Genomic DNA, 20,677 nt, shown 5'->3' on the forward strand with positions numbered 1-20,677 from the left:
GGGAACACTCATGGGTTCAGCTTCTCTTATCCCGTTGAGTTTTGCTTCCTCTCTCTCCGTGACAGATTTGGGGTTGGTCTCCCTTACAGGAGGGGACCCATAATCTGAAGCTCAGTTTTAATTATTCTCTGTTGTGGTTTCTAGATTTTGTGTATGTGTTTTTAATGTATGCTATTATGATGAAACCCAAAGCATCAGTTGTTGGTTGTGAAAGTTCCAGGGAAGCGTTGAGAGGAAAATGGAGGGAGAGACAACTGTTGGCTAAGTCAGTGTCCAGGTTCTTGCTCAGACCGAGGGCTGTGACCCTGGCACTCCAGCTGAGTCCCCACTGTCTCCCTCTCCCCTCCTCTCAGTTATACCCTTGGCTCCAGTCTGCTTTTGCTTTGAAAAGACTAGAACATGTCGTGTAAATGTCCAGAACTTACTGTCTCTATTAGCTTCGGGGTATGAATGGGCTCCTGGGCTCACAGAAGAGAGATATGTGCGGATTTACAAACCGTTCCCCTCCCCTCACATTTCTATAATGGACATGAATTCTTTTAATGTTGAATTTTGGCCATGAATTTACTGACTTTGTGATGGAAGCTGGCGGGTAGCATCATCTCTCTCAGATGAAGAAACTGAGCCACAAAGACAGCAGCTGGCCCTGCCGGAGCTGCCCCACCCAGTGGGGCTCCCTGCCCACGCAGCATGTGTCCCCTCCACCGTGTGGGATGGCTCTGAGTCAAGCATCCCAGCTCAGAGCCACCCTTCCTCCTCCCTTCCACCCGGAAGTCGTGCTGGCCAGACAAAGGACTTGTACCATCTGTGGCCTCTCAGAAGGGAGTCTGTTTTAAAGAGGCCCACTATGGAAAGGGCTCTAATAATGTCAACCACCCAGGTGAGGGGTATCAGAGCAGCTGCCCCGATGGAAAGACCTCGGCCCTCTTAGAGGCTGTGCGTAAATGTCAGCATCAGCAGGTACCAAACGGGAGAGGGGAGGAGCAGACGGTGGGACAGAAGTTCTGCCTCCTGTGCTGGACCAGAGGAAAGAACAGTCCTCAACTGGATTTTTAATGCCCATCCTGCCCTCGCCCTAATCATGGTGACTGGCTCTGGGGAGCTCCCCTTAGAACCTGTTACAGCCTCAGTCGCCACGTGCCCAGCCCACCCGTGCTCAGAAGCCCTGGGCCATTTTCGGTTTTTAAGCCAGTTTACCGGCAAGTTCCAGCCGGCCCCCAATCCTTCCTTTCTGTGTCAGGAAGCTTTTATCATCTCTCTCTGTCTGTCTCTTTCTCTCGCCTTGTCTTCCACTGGACCAGCTCTCTGAGATTTCACTCGGCCTCTTTAAGTAGTGCTGTTGCCCCCTGGACACCATCCGAGCCTGGGATGTGGGAAATTCTCTGCTGAGTGGCCTGAACACCAAAAGCTGCTGGGTATTTCTCCTTTCGGCATTGAGACTTTACAAGTCTACATTCTTGGCGTTGCCAACCAGTCAGAATAGAACAATAAACCCCAATTTTTTTGTCATGTGAGGCTACAATTAAAATGGCAGCTGGAACCAGGCAGAATTTTACTGAGTGCTAAGGGGGTGGCCGACTCGGTGGTGGGTGCTCAAGGAGACATGGGCGGAGGGGGTGGACTTTAAGAGTACATCAGCTTAGCCAGAGAGCTGAATACTTATTCAGGGCACACAATGAGAACAAACCAGTGCTTAGCAGTGCTCTTGAAGGTAAGCAAGGAAGCATTCAAAAGTGGGCGTGGGGTTGAGTGTTTCTGGGGAAGGTTCAGAGAGAAGCTGGAGCTCGTGAATCCTCAGGCTTGAGGAGGAGGTAGAAGGGCTGAGGGATTAGGTGTGTTCAGAGTTGGGGGCTCTCTGAGCCCAGAGGTGAGTGGGGGCCTGGAGCCACCTTAGGATGGAGAGAGAACCAGCCTGTCCAGCTATGGGCAGACCTGCTCTGTCCCATCAGAGTTTGGCGACCGCTGACCCCAGAACAAAGCCATCCTGGGGCCCAGTCCCCGAGCTGTTCCAGGGGAGCTGTGGCTCCGAGCAACTGCAATGTGGCGATTCCTCTCAGGACATCGGGTCCCAGGGGGCCAGGGCCTGACAGCCAGCCTGTCGTCAGCTCTTAGTATTCCTGCCGTCTTTCCCTGTTCCCCGAAGTGGCCGCTCCATTGTGGAAGGCTGTCACAAGAAGCGGAGGAGGCAGCCAGGCCTGGGAGGGCTGTCACAGCCGGTTCCAAGGGTCACTGCTCTTCATTGTAGCCCAGCTGAGAGCTTTGACGCGCATAAATTCCCACTTTAAATCCGCGGCTCCAGGGAAGAAGAGATTTCTTTTATTTTCTTCCTGAGTGGCCTCAAAGCCTCCAGAATTGATGACTGAGAATTATGAAAATCACGATTATAGCTTTCCCTGAGAAAGCACACTTCCTAACAGCTCATGAAGTTCTGAGAACGTGGTGGTGGTCTCACCAGTCAGCCCCCTGTCCCTCAAGGTGTTAGGCTGAGACCAGGCGACCTCCTATTAAAACCATGACAAAAAAGAAGCAGACATAGATGTGCAGATAGAGGGTCACGGCATCCCCTCATGCGTCCAGATTGCTGACCCATTTAATCCCGCTCCCCACTTCCACTTCCGTCACCCCGCGCCTCCCCCGCCCTGCCTTCACAGCGAAGCTTCTCAGCTGCTATTTCGTCAACAGGCCTTTCAAAGCATTGTATTTCCTTCCTCTCTTTTGCCCAGCAAAACACTGTTACAGTTTCTTCTAAGCCTCGTCCTGTGAAAAGGCCATAGAACTGTTTTCTCTCAGTGATACGGTTGATCCTATTTATCGAGCCCCCCTGTGTAAGGGCGCTGTGCTGTGCGTGCTGGCCTCGCAGCAGCCCTGAGAGGCCAATGCCACTTTTATCCCTAACTGACGGACAAGGAGGTGGGGGCTCAGAGTGGATGAGCCACTCGCCCACAGGGCAGTGTGCAAGGGAGCTTGGCTGTAAGGTCTGTCCCCAGAGACCAGAGCCCACATGGAGCCTCAGCCCTGCCTCGAGGAGCAGCCCTGAAGTCCTGTGTGCCCTCCTCACTTCCCCCTCCCTCCGCAGCTTCATCGCAGTGGAGAACATTGACAGCTACTGCGTGCTCATCTCCTCCAAGGCCGTCTACTTCCTGAGAAGCGGGGACTATGTCGACCGAGAGGCCATTTTCCTGGAGGTCAAATATGACGATCTCTACCACTGCCTCGTCTCCAAAGACCACGGGAAAGTGTATGTGCAGGTCACCAAGAAGGCTGTGAACACGAGCAGCGGCGTGTCCATCCCAGGCCCTTCTCACCAGAAGCCCATGGTGAGTGCACACCTGACCCATCTCCCAGGTCCGCCATTGCCCTGCTGATCCTTCTCAGTGGAAAGGCGTTTGCAGCACATGAGGCTTAGGCCTGGCTGCTGTGAATCCCCAAGGGTCCTGCTTCTTAGTCCTGCAGACAGAAGGTGCTCAGTGTGGTGGATAGGGTGGTGCTGCCCTCCCAGCTTCGCTGCTGCTGACCCTAGGCAGGTTGCTCAACACTTGAGCCCTGGTTTCCCCTCAGAGGCAGGTAGGATTCCTGCCTCTGAGCAGCTGTGAGCACCAGCTGATATGATGCCTGTGGCTGTTTTATTCCTAAAATGGGCCTCTTCAGTGTATTGGCTCTAAGATGTTAGAGCACATGCTGGCTTCTTCCTAACTTCCCCTCTAGAATAATTGGAAGCTAACTTTTTTCCTGCACCAAGAAGCAATATGTAGCATAGGCCCCTACCCAGGGTAAACGCTCAATAAATACTTATAGACAAAATTTACACTTTGCCTCCAAAGGCTACAAGATACTGTTATGGCAGGACTTTATTAAATAATGCCATTCCTATTAATAACCAACATTCAGTAAGGGCTTACTATGTGCCTGGCTGGATTCTGAATACTTAAAGATTATTTAATGTTGTACTGTTATTTCCCCCACTTGACTGGTAAGGAGGCTTGGTGAGGACAGGTGGCTTGCTCAGGGTTATCTGGCCAACACCTGAAGGACCTGGGGTTCAAAGCCACGTGCCTGCAAGGCACCAGAGCTGTTGGCCTGGACCAGGTCACTGCTTCTGCTCAGAGCTTGGCAGAAGCCCATGTGAGGGGACCCCGTCTCCAGCCATGTTCTCACTTGGAATCTTTTCAGGAACCCCAGGTGTTAGCTCTGCTCATCTTTCACCTGGAATGCTAGGATTTTCAAGCCTGCATTCAAGAATGACATACCATTCAAAATGGCCCTGCTTATCTCAGTCTTTCTGTGATCAGAAACTGCAACCAGCCTGATTGCACCTCTCTCTCTTGACCTTCTCCCTGCCCAGGAATGCGCTTGGGTTTGGTTTGGCTTGTGTGGGCTCCCCTGGGGTCATTGGCTTAGGTTAGGGCCAGTAGATTGACTGAGTTAACACCCAAAAGCCTGAGTATTTCCACAAGTTCCTTTTGGAGGTGGGGAGCCTTGCCCAGCTGCCCTTTCACCCTTTCAAGGCAAGCAAGCTTGCTTCATAAGAAAGGCCTCAAGGCGTTTGTGTGCTTCGAACATCAGCAGACTTTAGATTTGAGTCCCAAGTCTTTGTTCTCACTTGCTCTCACCTCAGCTGATCCTCACACCTCAGAGCACGGTGGTTTCTCAGTTACAGGGAGTCCCGAAGGTCAGGGGACTGTGGGTCGACTGCACAGTCACCCCGGGGTCCACCCCAAACCTCAAGTTGGCATGAACTAGGAGTAGGGCCCTGGGGATCTGTTTCTTAGAAGTACACCCATGCTGTTGAGATCCACAGTCAGGCTGGGAGCTGTTGCCTGGGTGGATTTCAGTGGCTTGCGTCCTGTGCGTCTGTTTGGTTCCCCACTGTGGGGGCGAGTTACTCATTCTGTCCTCTTCCTCAGGTCCATGTGAAATCAGAGGTCCTCGCTATCAAGTTATCACAAGAAATAAACTATGCAAAGAGCCTTTACTATGAACAGCAGCTGATGTTAAGACTCAGTGAAAACCAAGAGCAGTTGGAGCTGGACTCCTGAGAAACCCCAGCTGCCAGAGGGACATTCCCAAAGACAGACCCCACACCAGTCAGGAGGAGAGAGGCCCATGGGCTTGGCTTCAGTTTGAGGAAACCAGAATAAGGTTTGGGGGACGATATCAAGAGGGGAAGTAAATACTGATGAGGGGGGTGCAGATGGAACTGTATTCATTTGTGGGGCAAGGAATTGCTTTTGATTATGGGGAGGTAATTTGTAAAAGACATCGGTTGAATAACGTTTGAAAAAAAAAAAGCGTACTAAGATCAATCTAATTTTTAGATTGCCCTGTATTTTGTTAACATGTATATATTGATATATATACAGCTGTGTGTTTGTAAATATGTAGAAGCATTTCTGAACAGGGACTATGATGTGTGTAAAGGATTGTTAGCTGTAAATTAATATAAAATTATATTGGATCTTCTATTGCACTAATTCTACATGTCTAATTCAGGGTACTATCCATGTAGAGGGATTCTTGCAAGTTGCAGAATGTTATGTCTTAGTCTGGGAAATGAGGGTATTCACAGTTGGGTGGGCTGAGGTGAGGTGACGGGTACGTCAAGAGTGACAACTTTGATACCTGCGCGCGTCCAGGCAGCAGCAGCAAACCAAAGTGTCCAGACCTAGAGCTGGCCCTCAGCAAGGCCTAGGGGAGTGACTCAGATGCATCTTTTATTGATTTCTCCCCCAGTATAAAGATGGTTCTTAGAGTGTCACAGATTATTTTTTATCTGCCTAAATCTCTGGCTCTCTCCTGACTGGTCTTGCCAAAGTTTGAGGTGTGTTCTGTTGGCACACTTGCACACACACCAGCGTTGCAAGTTTTTCTTGGGTTATTATCATAGAGGCCAGTCTGAAACATTGGTAGACTCTGGTAACTTAGAAGGGGAAAAAGCCCCACAGAACTGGGTGACAAATCAAAAGTCCAGAAATTTAGCAAAACCCAGTAAGAATGTCTTCCGTCCTGAGCAGCAGTCAGAGGGGCAGGACCTCGGACTCTCTTTTTCCTAATCAAGCCGCAGGCAGACTCTCAGCTCTGCAGTCCTGGGGACCTGGTGACAGTTACACTGAGATGAGAAGGGAGAAGGAGCGAGTCAGAAAGGGGAATGAAATCTTGAGTATTAAAAAGCTGTTTTTGTAAGTTTGAGGCCAAGATTTGGCCAAAATAACTCTTGCCCTTGGTTTTAAATTCCAAACAGTGGCAAGGCCTTGAAGTGAGTGCCCTTTTCTTCCTGGGTCTTGTTTGCAGGGTATTCTCTTTTCTGTATGGAATAACCAAGTTGGGGAAGGGTAGGCTTCACTCTGGAATGAATGACTAGACTTGTGATTTTTAAAATTTTTATTTTAATAAATCTACTCAGTCTCTAAGACCATGTCTAACATAGCTGAGATCTAAAAGGACCCAGGGCATCAGTGAATGTGTGAAAGGTTTTGGGGTTTATAACTCATGACCCAGATCCTTCCAAGACACAAATGAAGCTAATCTGTCTTTCTTCCCCCGCCTTGGGGTGTGTGTGTGTGTGTGTGTGTGTGTGTGTGTTCAAAGAAACAGGAAGGGAGATTTCATCCAGTGCTTAGTGCTTTGGCAAAGCAGTGTCTTCAAGGCTCGTCTTGAGCACCAGGATTTATATATGGTCTTCACTGAACTGAACTCTATCTTCGTGGACAGCAGGGTTGAAACCTGGCTCTTGAAGGAGGTGCGTTTTTGGTTGTTCGGTTGGTTGGTTTTGCCAGGCAGCCATTGTGGCACTGGGTGCTGCCTCCTGCAGGTTTCTCGTCCTCTTCAACAGCCTCCTGCACTCCACAGGTGTGGCTTGTGGTTTTTGTCACCAGTCACCCACTGCCTGAGATCATGATCTCCTAAGGGTGAGACTCTCAGAGGATTGATTGTTTGCATCAGTGAGCCTTCTGTCACTTTCTGGAATGAAGTCACTTGGAAGTTCTATTAGATTGAGGAGCTTGGTGTTAGGATTATAAAGGAAATTTGCCTTGGGCCCCAGTGGCACCCAGCATCCTCTGCCCATGGGAAGTTGGTTGAGGGCTGCGCTGTGGAATGGTGCTTCCCAGAGACTCCAAGAGGGTGCTCAGATGCCCTCCTCCCAGCCGCTATCTAATCTCATCAACCCTTGAAACAGTGGCTCAGCTTCTAATTGCACAACCTCCTCTGACATTGTGCCTTAGAAGAGGCAGATGTTAAAATGGGATCCAAAGACCAAATGGGATGAGGTTGGGGTTGGTGGGTGCCAACTTAGCTTCTCAAACTCCCTCTGCCCTCTCAGCCCTTATGCCAGGCTTGGGGTAAGGTTTCAGGGGCTCTGGAGAGTTTCCTGGTTTGCCCGGAAAACATCCAAAGCTTTAGAGGAAGCAGGCCCTGGCTATGGCTGCTAAAGGCCCCATTTCCTTTAAAATCAGTGTTTAGCCAGCGATGGCAGAGACTTTGTTACAATAATTTTCTACTGATTCTCTTGCTGCCTCAAGTACCCAATTCCACTCCCAGGAAGAAAAATAAATTGAATCAGGAGAAACCAGACCAGCAGAAAGCAAAGTCCCCTTGATGCCCTAACCCAGCACATCCAGCTACATCGCTGCCCGATCAGAGCTGTTTTTGTTCACCCACCAGAAAGGCTGACCAGTCAGTGCTTCCTGCACCCGGGCCCGCTCACTGCCAACCCAGAAACGGAAACGCGGCCTCTCATCAGTCTGAGCGCCTCGCCCGTCCGGTGGTGAGGATGCAGCTCAGAGTTTGGACGACTCCTGGGCCACTTTGTTTATAAGCCTCATCTGTGCCTCAAAATAGCATAGCAGCTGCTTATAAAATCCCAAAAATAAAGTTCTGGGTCACCGCTGTGTGAGCACCCTCATAGCCACCAATCTGTTGCGACTCTAGAATCTGTTCAGTTCAAGTCGCTCTTTCTCTTCCTGTGGAATAAAATGCTCTGTTGACTTCCAAACATGCTGTTTCCTTCTAGTTTCTTGCTGTCTCGTAGATTCTAGAACCGTTGCCGATGACAAATGCCAAACGTCTGATGGTGTTCACAAGCACACGCAGCCTCTCCCTCACTCCAGGGAGGTGCGTTCCCAAGCCAGCCCTGCACCTTGGGCCTTTGCCTAACTTCCTGTCTGCCGGGCCCAGGCTTCATGCTGACCACACTCTCCCCACCTCTGTGAGGTAACCGGTCCAGGCCCTGGCAGGATGAAAAGTGTCATGTCCTAGAAGGAGACTGCAGGAGGAGCAGGTTTGGTCATGTTCACAGTGCCTACTTGGGCTTCCCTGATAGATCAGTTGGTAAAGAATCCACCTGCAATGCGGGAGACCCCAGTTTAATTCCTGAGTTGGGAAGATCCCCTGGAGAAGGGAAAGGCTACCCACTCCAGTGTTCTGGCCTGGAGAATTCCATGAGCTGCGTAGTCCATGGGATCACAAAAAGTCAGACACGACTGAGCAACTTTCACTTCAGTGCCTACTTGGTATTACTGGACAGGTCAGGAAGGCAGCTGAGCAGGCACTGGAGTGTGGAGTTCCAGAGACGAGTGCAGGCCAAAAGCACAAGCCTGGGAGTCGTCGTGCAAGTGACAAGTGGAGCCTGGATGGAATCCTCAAAGGAGTGGGTGGAGGGTGGGAGGGGCAAAGAAAAGAGATCCTGATCTGAGTCCCGGGATCCCTGAAGTTTAAGAGTTTAGGCAGATGGAGAGGAGCAGCACCTTCCAGAGATGGATGTACAGCTGGGAGGGTGTGGGTCCTAGAAGCAGTTGTACATACCAAAAGAAGAAGAGGCTTCCCAGGTGGCTCAGTGTAAAGAAACTGCCTGCCAATGCAGGAGACGTGGGTTCAATTCCTGGCCTGGGAAGGTCCCCTGGAGAAGAAAGTGGCAACCCACTCCAGTATTCTTGCCTGGAGAATCCCATGGGCAGAGGAGCCTGGTGAGCTACAGTGCAGGGGGTCACAAAGAGTCAGACACAACTGAGCGACTGAAACAACAGCAAAAGGAAGAAGGGACCCTGCTGCAGAATATTCCTCTTGAAACTGTTAAACGTCAGATTTTAAATGTTTGCAAACATAGAAATACAAAACAAAAACATAATCTCATATCCATGTTATAGCATATGAGGTTAACCTCATGGATGTGTGTTCTCATGTGATTAGATACAGACATGGAACACAGACAGATACAGTCATATATTGTTCCCAACATTTGTTTTCATGAAGTTGAAATCGTATACTTTTCTGCACCTTCTCAGTGTTACCTTCAGGTTGGTATATTGCTGTTCTCTTAAATGCAGCACAATTGTTGGTGTAACTGTTGTGTGCAAACTCAGAGATTCCCATATTGGAGGGCAATCACTGCATTCTCAGGCTACCCAGCTCACTAAGAACAGCCTCTGAGAGACACCCTCCTACTTAGGTGCTTATGCACTAGTTTTATTTTTGGACAGTAGATTCCCAGCAGCCAGTGGTCTCCGTGGATACACACAAGATCACTTTCCAAACCTGTTGCTGGGGATATGGAGGGCTGTGGCCCATCTAAGTGCCCTTTCCTGGCACTCCCACCAGAAATGTTAACCAGTCTGAAAGGGGTCTCAGTCGCATCTCATTCTTTCTTTAGTGAATTACCAGCAGTGAACCTGACCATCTTTTCATTTTTTGTAGGAATTTAAGTTAGGAATGGCTGTGGAATTATAGCAAAAGTCCCTTCACAGTATCTATTATTATGACCATATTGTTTCTTCTCCTTTAATTTTTTAAAAATGGCATACATTACTAGATTTCCTGGTATTACACCACCCTTAGTCTCTTGGAATGAGCCCTATTTTGTCATAATGTTATTGTTATTCTTTTGATACATTCCATGATTCTTTTTGCTAGTATTTTGAGTCTTTGCATCTTTATAGTGAGAGGAGAGTCTGTAAGTTTCTCTTTTCATAACATCTTCATCAGATGTTAAAATTAAAATTGTGCTGCCTTCCTAAAAGGAGGACTCCCCTGGTGGCTCAGACGGTAAAGCGTCTGTCTACAGTGTGGGAGACCTGGGTTCTATCCCTGGGTTGGGTGGAGAAGGAAATGGCAATCCACTCCAGTACTCTTGCCTAGAAAATCCCATGGATGGAGTAGCCTGCGCCAGGCTACTCCATCCATGAGGTCTCAAAGAGTCAGACATGACTGAGCGACTTCACTTTCATTCCTTTCCTTTCCTAAAAGGAGAACTCTCCACCATTTTCTGTGGCTTACAATACTTAAGTTATGATAGAATATACAGTTCTAGTTTTCCAAAAGTTAGATGCAAGTCGGCTGCAAACCCTTGCGCTGTGCTGTGCTCAGTCATGCCCAACTGTTTGTGACCCCATAGACTGGAGCCCGCCAGGGTCCTCTGTCCATGGAATTTTCCAGGCAAGAATAGTGGAGTGGGTTGCCATTTCCTTCTCCAGGGGATCTCCCCAACCCAGGGATCAAACCCATGTCTCTTGGGGCTCCTGTATTGGCAGGCGGATTCTTTACCACTGTGCCACCTGGAAAGCCCCAGGCCACAAAACCATCAGGCTCTAGAAGCTTTTTCAGTGGTTCCTTTAATCTTCATTCCCCACCCCACCAACGTGTGTGCCCTCTGCTAACTGGAGTATTCAAGTTTTCTATTGCTTCATACTTCAGTTTTGGTAGCTTATTTAAAAATCATCCAATTCTCTTACATTTTTTACATTTGTTGCCATACGTTTATATGTATTCACCAAAGATTATTTTAATACCTCTTGTGTCTGCTCATTTCTCCTTTCTCATTCCTAATCTTGCATATTTTTACTTTTTTTTTTTCACAACTAAGTTTTTGAGGAAGTTGCTGTTCTTTTCAAAGGAGGAATTTGGGACTGGTTTCTCTTTGCTACTTTGTTTTTATTATTCTATTGATTGTACCTTTAATCTTTTGTTCCTGCCACCTGGCTTGTTTTGATTTATCTTTACTGTTCTTTTCTTGCTTTCTAAGATACGTTTTTTGTTTCATTTTGTTTTTTTTCTCACCTATCTTGAATAATGATGACATTTCAGGGTTATAAATTTTTTTCAAAATGCAGCTTTGTTTATCGCATAAATTTTGATATTAAGTGTTCTTAAGTTGCTTTCTGTGTAGTTTTTAATTTACTTTTGATTTCTTCTCTCATCTAAGACCTACCTAAGAATGTGTTTTTAATTTTTAAATATTAAAAAAGTATCCTCCTTAAATTAGCTATTTTAAATTTTACTGGTTTATAATCAGCAAATATAACCTAAAGTTTTCTACATTTAAAAAAATCTGTTGTGGTTTCTTTTTGTCCAATTACTTGATCAGTTTTTAAAAATGTTCCATGAGCATATGAAACAAAAATATCCCTTTGAGGCTTGTAAAGAAAGATCAGTAAGTAGGCAGGTAGGATAGAAGGATGGATGGATGGACAGACTATGGGAAGGACAGATAGGTACATACACACTTACCAATAGAAGTTTACAGACTATATTAATCAAAACCTGTAAGACTTTACTTATTTTTCTGTAAGAGAGCTCTGACCTGTGTCTTGCGAGTGGCCCAAGAAGCAAGTTCTGTATAGTCCTTAGGAACGGCAGTGAGAACTTAAAGTAAACAAAGCAAGCAGAAAGGAGAAAGAAGGAAACACGGCATCCTCATTTAAGCTGCCTCCAAGTAATCCTGCTGGAACTTCAGAAGGATTTGATGCTGGAACGATGGTCCTGTGCCTGCCTATCTCATGCTCTCAGACAGGCCAGGCCCTGTGTCCACACTGGTGCAACAGTCCCTGCTGTGTCCCAGGGGGTAATGAAACTTCACACCTCAGGCTTACTCTGGTCTGACTCCAAAGCACAAAAAAAGTCTTGGGTACATTTTATCTTGGAGGAAGTGTGCAGGTCTAGGGCTGCAAGGCCCTTGGAAACCCCAGAAGGGGGTGGTATGGGGAGGAGAGTGCTGACTTAACTCCCAGGGCAGTTTTAGGGGGAAAAGCGCTGCCTTTGGAGCATGTTTTCCTGGGACACCTTACCTCAGGGGTACACAGAGACTTCTAGGAAGTTCAGCCAAGGCTGCAGAAAGGCACCTCTCCATTCTGCTTGATGGTTTGTATACAGAGACTGCCCTTCGCCAGGTGTGTTCCCAGACAACACAGGTAACTGGTGCCAAAGTCACTAAGCCTCTGTCCCTCCAGCAACAAGGAGGCGCTGCCAGCCTTCCTGGGGCCAGAGATACACAGCGAGTGGGGCTACAGTCCATGGGGTCATTGAAAATCAGATACGGCTGAAGTGACTGAGCACTTCATGTAAGATTAGCATTTCCAGAAATCCTCTCTGGCTGCAAAATGGAGAATGAGTAGCATGACTGAAGAGAGGAAGGAAGGCCACTGCAGCGTCCAGGTAAGAAATGATGGCGGCTTGGACCAGGAGCAGGCAGTGGAGATGGAGAGAGGTGCAGAGACCTGGAACATGTTTTCAAGGAAGAGTAGATGAGACAGAGGGGTTGATTTAATGTAGAGGATAAGAGGGAAAGAGGTATCAAGGGTCATTCCCTGGTTTCCAGCTTTAACCAGGTGGGCAGTGATATGATTATCAAGGTGGGAGAATACTGGAGAAAGAGCTGGGATGTTTATGACTGCTGTCCATTTACTGACAGTTACATATCTATTGGCTTAGTGGTAAAGAATCCGCCTGCCAGTGCAAGAGATGCAGGAGATGTGGGTTCGATCCCTGGGTCGGGAAGATCCCCTGGAGGAGGAAATGGCAACCCACTCCAGTATTCTAGAAGAATCCCATGGACAGAAGAGCCTGGCAGGCCACAGTCCATGGGGTCGTGAAGAGTTGGACACGACTGAGCACACACACATATCTGTTGAAGGTCAATTGAATAAATGAGTGTCTTAGGTTGTGGGTATATTTAGTTTGTCAGTGGCGTGTTGAGCACAGATGGAAAGTAGGCAGTTTAGAACTTGAGAGAGGGTGACTCTCCAGTAAAGCGTGTTTGGTGTGATGGGAGTCCATTTGATTCCAGTGAGCATAGAACAGGAGAGAAGAGGTGCTGGACCAGGCCCTCAGGGCACCAACATTTAATGGGTGTGTGTGTGTAGGAAGGTGACCCAGTAAGGGAGTGACTGGACACATGGGAAGAAAAGTGCAAGAGAATGTTTCCAGAAAGAAAACATGGTCAATTGGTTGGATGATGCTGAAAAGCCCAGTGAGATGTGTGCTGGATTCGACAAGGTGGAGGACACTGCGGTAAGAAAAGTTTTGTTGGGAGCAGAAGCTAAGATGAGAGGGTGAGGTGTGAATGGTGGGTTCAGTAGAAACAGTGAGTGTCCTTTCTTGGACCAAGCAGCTGTTGAATGGTTGGCCCATGACCGTGACACACTAAGGTGGGAGTGGCTGCCTGGCCATTTAATACCACAATTAAAAAACAATCAGGTAATTAAGACTAAAGGCCAGTTGGTTTTTTTCTCACCATGCAGTTGGCAGTTCTAAACAAGATCTGTGATAAAATCCTTCTTCTCTTAGACATCTTCAGTGGGTCTAAGTTCTGTTGAGTTTTGATGATACTGATGATACGTACAAAAGCTTCAAATTAGCACGTTTATCTTACTTATATTCCACGTGGGAATTAATTGAGAGCTCCCAGGTGTGCAGTGGGCCCCCAACACACACAGACTCAGCTTCACATCTTCATTTAGAGATGAAGTCTACTGTTTTTGAATCATTCAAGCCTACTGGGGCACAGTTCACATCTCTCACCCCTGTGTTTCTCTATATCCCTGTATTTAAATAATATATTTGAAGTAAATGATAATGGACAGTGGTTGTAAAGGTAAAGCTAAAAGCTTGAATGGCTCCAATTCTGTCATTCTGTGTAACCACTTACAGTTTTCATTGGTGTTTAAAATTTTAAGCAGTGAAACAGTACAGACTATGAAGTGTAACACTTTTGTTTGGAAAGAGAAAATTTTAGTTCACTAATGAAACATAAAATCAAGCATTATTGATTGTGGTTTATTAGTTGTTCAAAGTTTACTTTTGGCAGATGTACTGATTTTATTAAAATTCACTTACTAGTTACTGGACAATTATTTAAATAAACATTTTTATATAGACCTATAACCAAAATAACCAAAGTTAAAATCATTAAATATATAAATATTATATACACACAAAAAGATTAAGTGGTTGTGCTCTATTTTGTCCTATGATACTTCTTTAATGTGACTGGCATAATTACTTTAAAAATTCAATAAAATATTTTCACTGTCTGCATTTCTTGACTTCATTCATGATTATTACTGAAGATGATTTTGTCATATCGAGGAGGGGAGAGTTTAAAAGATGATCCTCTGGACTTCCCTGTGGTTACAGGAGATAAGAATCTTCCTGCCAATACAGGGGACATCAGTTTAATCCCTTCCCCAGGAAGATTCCACATGCCTTGAAGCAGCTAAGCCCATGTCCCACAGCTACTGAGGCTGCACCCTAGAGTCTGTGAGCTGCACCTACTGAAGCTGTGTGCCCAAAGCCTGTGCTCCACAGGAGAAGTCACGGGAAAGAGAAGCCCAGGCACCACAACCAGATTGGTCCCCGCTCTCTGAAACTGGAGAAAGCCCATGCACAGCAACGAAGACCCAGCGCAACCAAAGATAAATACATGAATGAATTTAAACTTAAAAAGATCCTCTGGGTTTCAGGTACACCAGGTACACCACTGGCCAAGGTAAGGATCCTTGGGGATGTCCAGGTCTGCCATCTCTGCAAATAGGATAGGAGTTGGGTCTGACAACCAGGGAAACCAGATTGAGCCAAGGTCCTTAACGATGCTAACAAAAGGAGCATCTTATTACTGAGGGAGTGAAACAAGGAGCATATCTTCAGTGCAGCCTGGGTTGTGGGAGGGAAAGGAAAATGAGAGAGGCAAGATCTAGAATGAAATAATCCTGCACTTGAACTTGTTTAGAATGAACTGCTTTCCGTCCTTTGCCATACCATGGTCCACCCCACCCTGTCCACAGGGGCAACTATTTTCATCTCTTCCAATTTCTTCTTGTTCTTACCTCTGTTTTTTTCAAACACCATATTTCTACCACCTATTCTTGATTTCTTTCCATCAGAGATGTTATCTACTTTTTTCCTACTGTAGAAGATTAGAATCTGGCTCTTTTCACCCCCTTACCCCCTGCCCCAAATACTTTACTGTGAAGAAGGGGACATCATTACAGATCCTATAGACATTTAAAGGATAACAAGGAGATACTATGAATAACTTTGTCCTTTTAAGTCTGACAACTCATAAAATGGACACATTTCTTGAAAGGCACAAATTATCAAAACTGACAGAAGAAGTAGAAAATCTAAATAGCCTTGTATCTGTTAAAGAAACTAATTTTGTCATTAAAAATCTTCCCAGGAAGAAAACTCCAGACCCAGTTAGCTTTACTTGTGAATCCCGTCAACCATTTAAGGAGAAATTAATTTCAATCCTATATAAATCCTTTCAGGAAAGAGAGGAAAAAGCACTTTCCAAATCATTTTATAAGGTTAGCATTACTCTGATACCAAAAATAAAGTTTTATAAGAAAACTAAAGACCAATATTCTTCATGGACACAGATGTGAAATTAATTTAAGTTTTTAGCAAATTAATTCAATAAGTCATGAAACCCAATTGAAAATAAGCAAGCATCTCAACAAACATTTCACAAAAGAAATAAACAAAAGGCCAAAAAGCACACAAAAATCTGCAATATTGCACTCTCAAGGAAATGCAAATTAAAACCACAATGAAATGCCACTGCACACCTGTGAAATAATGTTAAGAATTATGATGATAGCAAGTATCAGAAAGGATGATAGCAAGGATTGGCACATGGAATTCTCAATACGTTTGCCAGTGGGGATGTAAAATAGTGAAACTAGTTTGGAAAATACCTTGGCAGTTTCCAAGAGTTAAAACTTCCAAAGAGTTGAAACATACACTCACTACAAGACTCTTCAGTTCTACTCATAGGTATCTACTCAAGAGAAATGGAAATAGATTCTCACAAAGATTTGTGCACAAATGTTTAATATAGCCAAATCCTGGAAACATGTCTGTCAATAGATGAATGGAAAAACAAACGAGTATAACATAAGGATGGACTTCTGGTCAGCAAGGGACATGAACAAACTACAGACATGCAAAACGACAGGGATGAATCTTGACATCCAATCCAAGCTTTAAAAAGATAACTGTCAGTGGTGTGGATGGTGGATGGAATGTAAGTAACTGGAAGAAGTCCTCCCTTAGGGAAATATTCAAATAGTCCAGACTAGAGGAGATAAGGAGTTCAACTGAGGAAATGGAGAGAAGACAAGAGACACACAAAAAAATCTACCCAGTATGTTGATGGGCATATATGCCTGGCGGGGGGAAGGACCACTTTAGCCTAACCAGAATCAACTCTTCTGGATTGTATATGATCCAATTAAATTGCCAGTCAGTGAAATCCTATCCCTAGATACAGGGATTGGTTCTAGAATGGATATGTGATCCAGTCAAAGGGAATCCAGGCAACTGGACAGAAGTTACCAAGAAGAGATAGTTTCTTTCCACTGGATTTGAGCCTGGAAGCTGTGAGCCTGAAGCTGCAGGGAACAGGGTATGGGGAGGGGCTGCCCCAGAGTGAAGCAAAATGGTTCGAGGCCAGATCTTGAGGACATCCCTTGAGGCCCTGGGTTTTGCTTACATCTGTTCAAAGGTCCATTTACTTGTGTAAGTCACTTGGAACAGGAAAGGTCTTGACTACGCTACTAGAAGATGGAAAACTGGGAGAGAATGGGCAGGTGACAAGTTTCATTTTGGACACATTGAACCTGGGACCCTGTGGAACCTCCAGTGAGCAGTGTTGGAAAGATATCTGAGAGTCATTCCTTTGGAGATGATGATTGAAAAATACCTCGGAGAAGATGACAGTGCTCAGAGAAGGGTGTAAAGTGAGGAGAGACATGGGCTAAGGTCAGTTCCCAAGGGAGACCTAATGGAGGGACTGGGAGAGAAACCAGAGAAGGTCAATAGAGGGGTGATGATGGCAGAGTGAATGTTCCGGAGGCAGAGACTGGGCTGTGGTGTCCAGCTCTGTTCAGAGATCAGGCTGGGCAGGACTGAAAAGAAGCCAGTGCATTTGGAAACTAGGCCACAAGCAACTTGCCCCCTGTGGTTCTAGTAGTGACAGGTGTTGAAACAGGATCCAAAAGTGAAGCAATGAGTGTAGATCTTGTGTTAAAATTTGTAGGAGAGAAAGAGGGAGGGTGTTTGTTTCCTTTCAGGTGCTTTAAAAACTGTGGGGAAGGACTTCCCTGGTGGTCCAGTGGTTGAGAATCCACCTTGCAATGCAGGGGACTCGAGTTCGATCCCTGGCCAGGGAACTAAGATCCCACGTGCCTTGGAGCAATTAAACCCACATGCTGCAACTCAAGAGTTGTGTGCAGAAATGAAAAAATCATGAATGACGCAACAAAGACCTTGTGTGCTGCAACTAAGACCCAACTTGGCCAAATAAATACAATTAAAAAAACAAGACAGCAGGGAGGTGGCATACTTGTGGGTTGGAGAGGAAGATCTAGGGGAAGGGGAAGTCTAAAGGGGAAGGGAGCCTGACTAGGGGTGAGTGGAAAGGGAAGAAACAGGATCTTAGAGGCCTGGACAGGAGGCCTGATAGCCAAGAGCTAGCCTCTTGCTTGAATTCTGTCCAGTTGTACTTTGTCACTTTAACCAAGATGTTTGATGTTCTCTAGTTTTGTGTTTTGAAGTTTTAGCTCCCAGTAGGCTATGAGGGCTCAGCGCCCCCTGAAGGGTGGAGAGCCATCTGGGAAGCAGAACCTCAGAGGTTACCAGGGAATCCCGTGGTGTCATGGAAGTCAGACCTGTCATGGTGGTGGGATGAAGCGTGGGACTAGGGAAGGGCCCAGGATAGATGTCTTCGGAAGGCTCTTGGCTCTTTGTGACTGTCCTCTGAGGGTTTGCAGCCAAGGGCCTGGCGTCAGTGTAGGTCAGTGAGGCTCGCCCTCAGGGATAAGAGCTTCCTGTGGGACAAGAGCAAGAACCTACCCTAACCCACCAGCTCCCCACTGTCTGTCTCCCACTGCCTCAACCTAACAGTGACCTTGAAAACACAGTGGCTGCTGCTCACTTGTGCCTCCCAAACTGCATGCACGTTCCCTTTCGGCAACTTAGCCTTGGAATCATATAGGAGAGAGATCCTGAGACCCGTAGCTCTTAGCATTACCAAGCAGACCAGCGCCATTCCATAGAAGTAGACAAGTCATACACATAACTTAAACTCTTCTATGAGTCACATGTTACAAAAAAGAAAAAGAAATTGAAAACTAATTGTATTGTATTAGTGCTATTGTTGTTATTCAGTCGCTAAGTGGTGTCCAACTCTTGGCAAACCCATGAACCCAGCACGCCAGGCTTCTCTGTCCTTGACCATCTCCCAGTTTGCTCAAACTCCTGTCCACTGAGTTGGTGATCCATCCAACCCTCTCATACTCTGTTACCCACTTCTCCTCCTACCCTCAATCTTTCTGAGCAAAATATTATCATTTACTGTGTAATCAGCAGACCAATTATTAACGAGATATTTTGCAGTCTTATTCTGCACTGCATATTCAATGGATAGAAAATCCAAAATTTTGATAACTGAAAGTCACCAACCATTTTGCAGTGCTTGATTATATTGGGTCTTTCTTGGGCTTTTATTTAGCTAATGAGTGAATACATTTGACGCTTTGGGGTTTTAATTGGGATTTTACATAGCTTGCATCTTAATTCTTCAGTTCTTCACTGTTTCTATTCACCCATAGCATTATTCTCCAATACTTTAGCCACCTGTTCCAATAGCAATCTGTTCCAATACTTTGACCACTTGATGTGAGAAGCCAACTCATTGGAAAAGACCCTGATGCTGGAAAAGATTGAGGGCAGGAGAAGAAGGGGACGACAAAGGATGAGATGTTTGGATGGCATCACTGACTCAATGGACATGAGTTTGAGTAAGCTCTGGGAGTTGGTGGTGGACAGGGAAGCCTGGCGTGGGGCAGTCCATGGGGTCCCCAAAAGTCAGACACGACTGCACAATTGAACTGAACCGATAACATTGTTTTAGTAAATGTTATAATACCAATCTACCCCCCAAAATGTCTGGTGTGTGTTGTACACCCAGCAGCCCAGTTCAGATGAGGCACTGTTCAGTGGTCATGTATATCTTGGTGGCTGCCACACAGGGCAGAAATAGAAGGTAGGACAATCCACTGTTGGTTGTTACACAGAAACACAAAGAAACGGGAAGTGTCCCAGTTCGGGGCCCTTGGGGACTGCAGGCCTGAGACTTGATGTGAAGAGTGGGTTCCTGGAGCCCATGCCTGGCCCAGCTGAGGAGCAGCCTTCATCCTTCTTGGCAAATATATCACCTGTTCCCTGTCTAGCATGAGAGAGTCCACAGGGGCCCAAGACTGTGATTCCACCCGACTCCCCACCTGGACATCACCTTTTGGAATGGGTCAGGACACTCTCAAGCCCCCCATGATGGAGGCTGTGAGGGACTGTGGCAGGGTGGCCAGAGGTGGTACCAAAGGCCACACTTGCCCTTCCCTGCACTGGATGAAGCTGAACCAGCCGGAGCAGGGGTGGGTGCCAGAGTTTGGACACAGTCCCTTTTGAAGGCTTCTCTGCCCCAGGCCCTCCTGAGTCCCCGTGACCATAAAGGCCACCGTGAAGGTTCATGTCTCTGAGTTAAGGCCTTCCTTGGCATTTGGGGGGATTTTGGTGGACAAAAAGCAGATTGTTGTTGCTCAGTCACAGTCGTGTCCAACTCTGTGACCCCATGGACTGCAGCATGCCAGGCTCCTCTGTCCTCCACTATCTCCCAGAGTTTTCTCAAATTCACATCAATTGAATTGGTGATGCCATCCAACCATCTTATCCTCTGTTGCCCCCTTCTTCTCCTGCCCTCAATCTTTCCCAGCATCAGGGTCTTTTCCAATAAGTCAGTTCTTCTCATCAGGTGGCCAACATATTGGAGCAGATTGCTATCAGATATTCAACCTTGGCTTGTGGCAGTCCTGAGTCTGTTTCACTTGGGGGCTCTTTGGGAATACACATCTGGAAGAGAGAACAGTGAGGAACAATCAAGAAGGGAAGCAGGGCTGCTGTGGGAGAACCAAGGCCATTATGTCCTCTTTGCCAGGGAAGCAGATGACATAGAGGGGGAGGATAAGGAGGTCACGTAGGCAGTCTATCCCCAGCCCACAGCTTCCCCAGGCCAGTCCAGGCAGGAGTGACCAGTTTTCTCATAGCTGGTTGTCCAGGGTGGAGTGGCCTGGCCCCTCTGAAGACTCCCTGTCAGCCTTAGGGAAGGTTAGTTCAAGTCCATTTAACCACAAAACTTTGGGAGCACCTCATGGTGCAGTCCACTGGGGCTCACAAGAGCCTAGAGGGCCTGTGTTTCTCCCTTGTTTGGACTTGAGGAGCCTGACTCTGTTTCTAAACACCAGTATCCGATTAGGCAACTCTGCAAACAAAACCAAGGCCCCTTGCCAGCTGCCCAGGGTGTGTAAAATGCCAAGCACAGAGCCCAGAGGTGAGCATGTGGACACACCGTGAG

The 20,677-nt window shown here is 46.7% G+C and overlaps 1 protein-coding gene and 1 non-coding gene across 6 annotated transcripts in view; both read left to right on the forward strand.

Annotated features, from left to right (window-relative positions):
* The window catches only part of VPS13D (vacuolar protein sorting 13 homolog D), a 266,175-nt gene extending 258,185 nt beyond the window's left edge, over positions 1 to 7,990 (forward strand). For all 5 annotated transcript variants that reach the window (XM_040263469.1, XM_040263472.1, XM_040263473.1 and 2 more), the window contains 2 exons: positions 3,077 to 3,317; positions 4,905 to 7,990. In XM_040263469.1, the coding sequence (XP_040119403.1) occupies positions 3,077 to 3,317; positions 4,905 to 5,036 (373 nt within the window). In that variant the 3' untranslated portion in view covers positions 5,037 to 7,990. The remainder of the gene's footprint in view (positions 1 to 3,076; positions 3,318 to 4,904) is intronic.
* LOC120880691 lies at positions 3,463 to 3,602 on the forward strand. Its single transcript, XR_005725097.1, has one exon. It is a non-coding gene; the product is annotated as a small nucleolar RNA ACA59 (small nucleolar RNA).
* Positions 7,991 to 20,677: the final 12,687 nt, after the last annotated feature.

Source organism: Oryx dammah, unplaced genomic scaffold (assembly GCF_014754425.2).
Source record: "Oryx dammah isolate SB20612 unplaced genomic scaffold, SCBI_Odam_1.1 HiC_scaffold_21, whole genome shotgun sequence".
NCBI classification, from domain to species: domain Eukaryota; kingdom Metazoa; phylum Chordata; class Mammalia; order Artiodactyla; family Bovidae; genus Oryx; species Oryx dammah.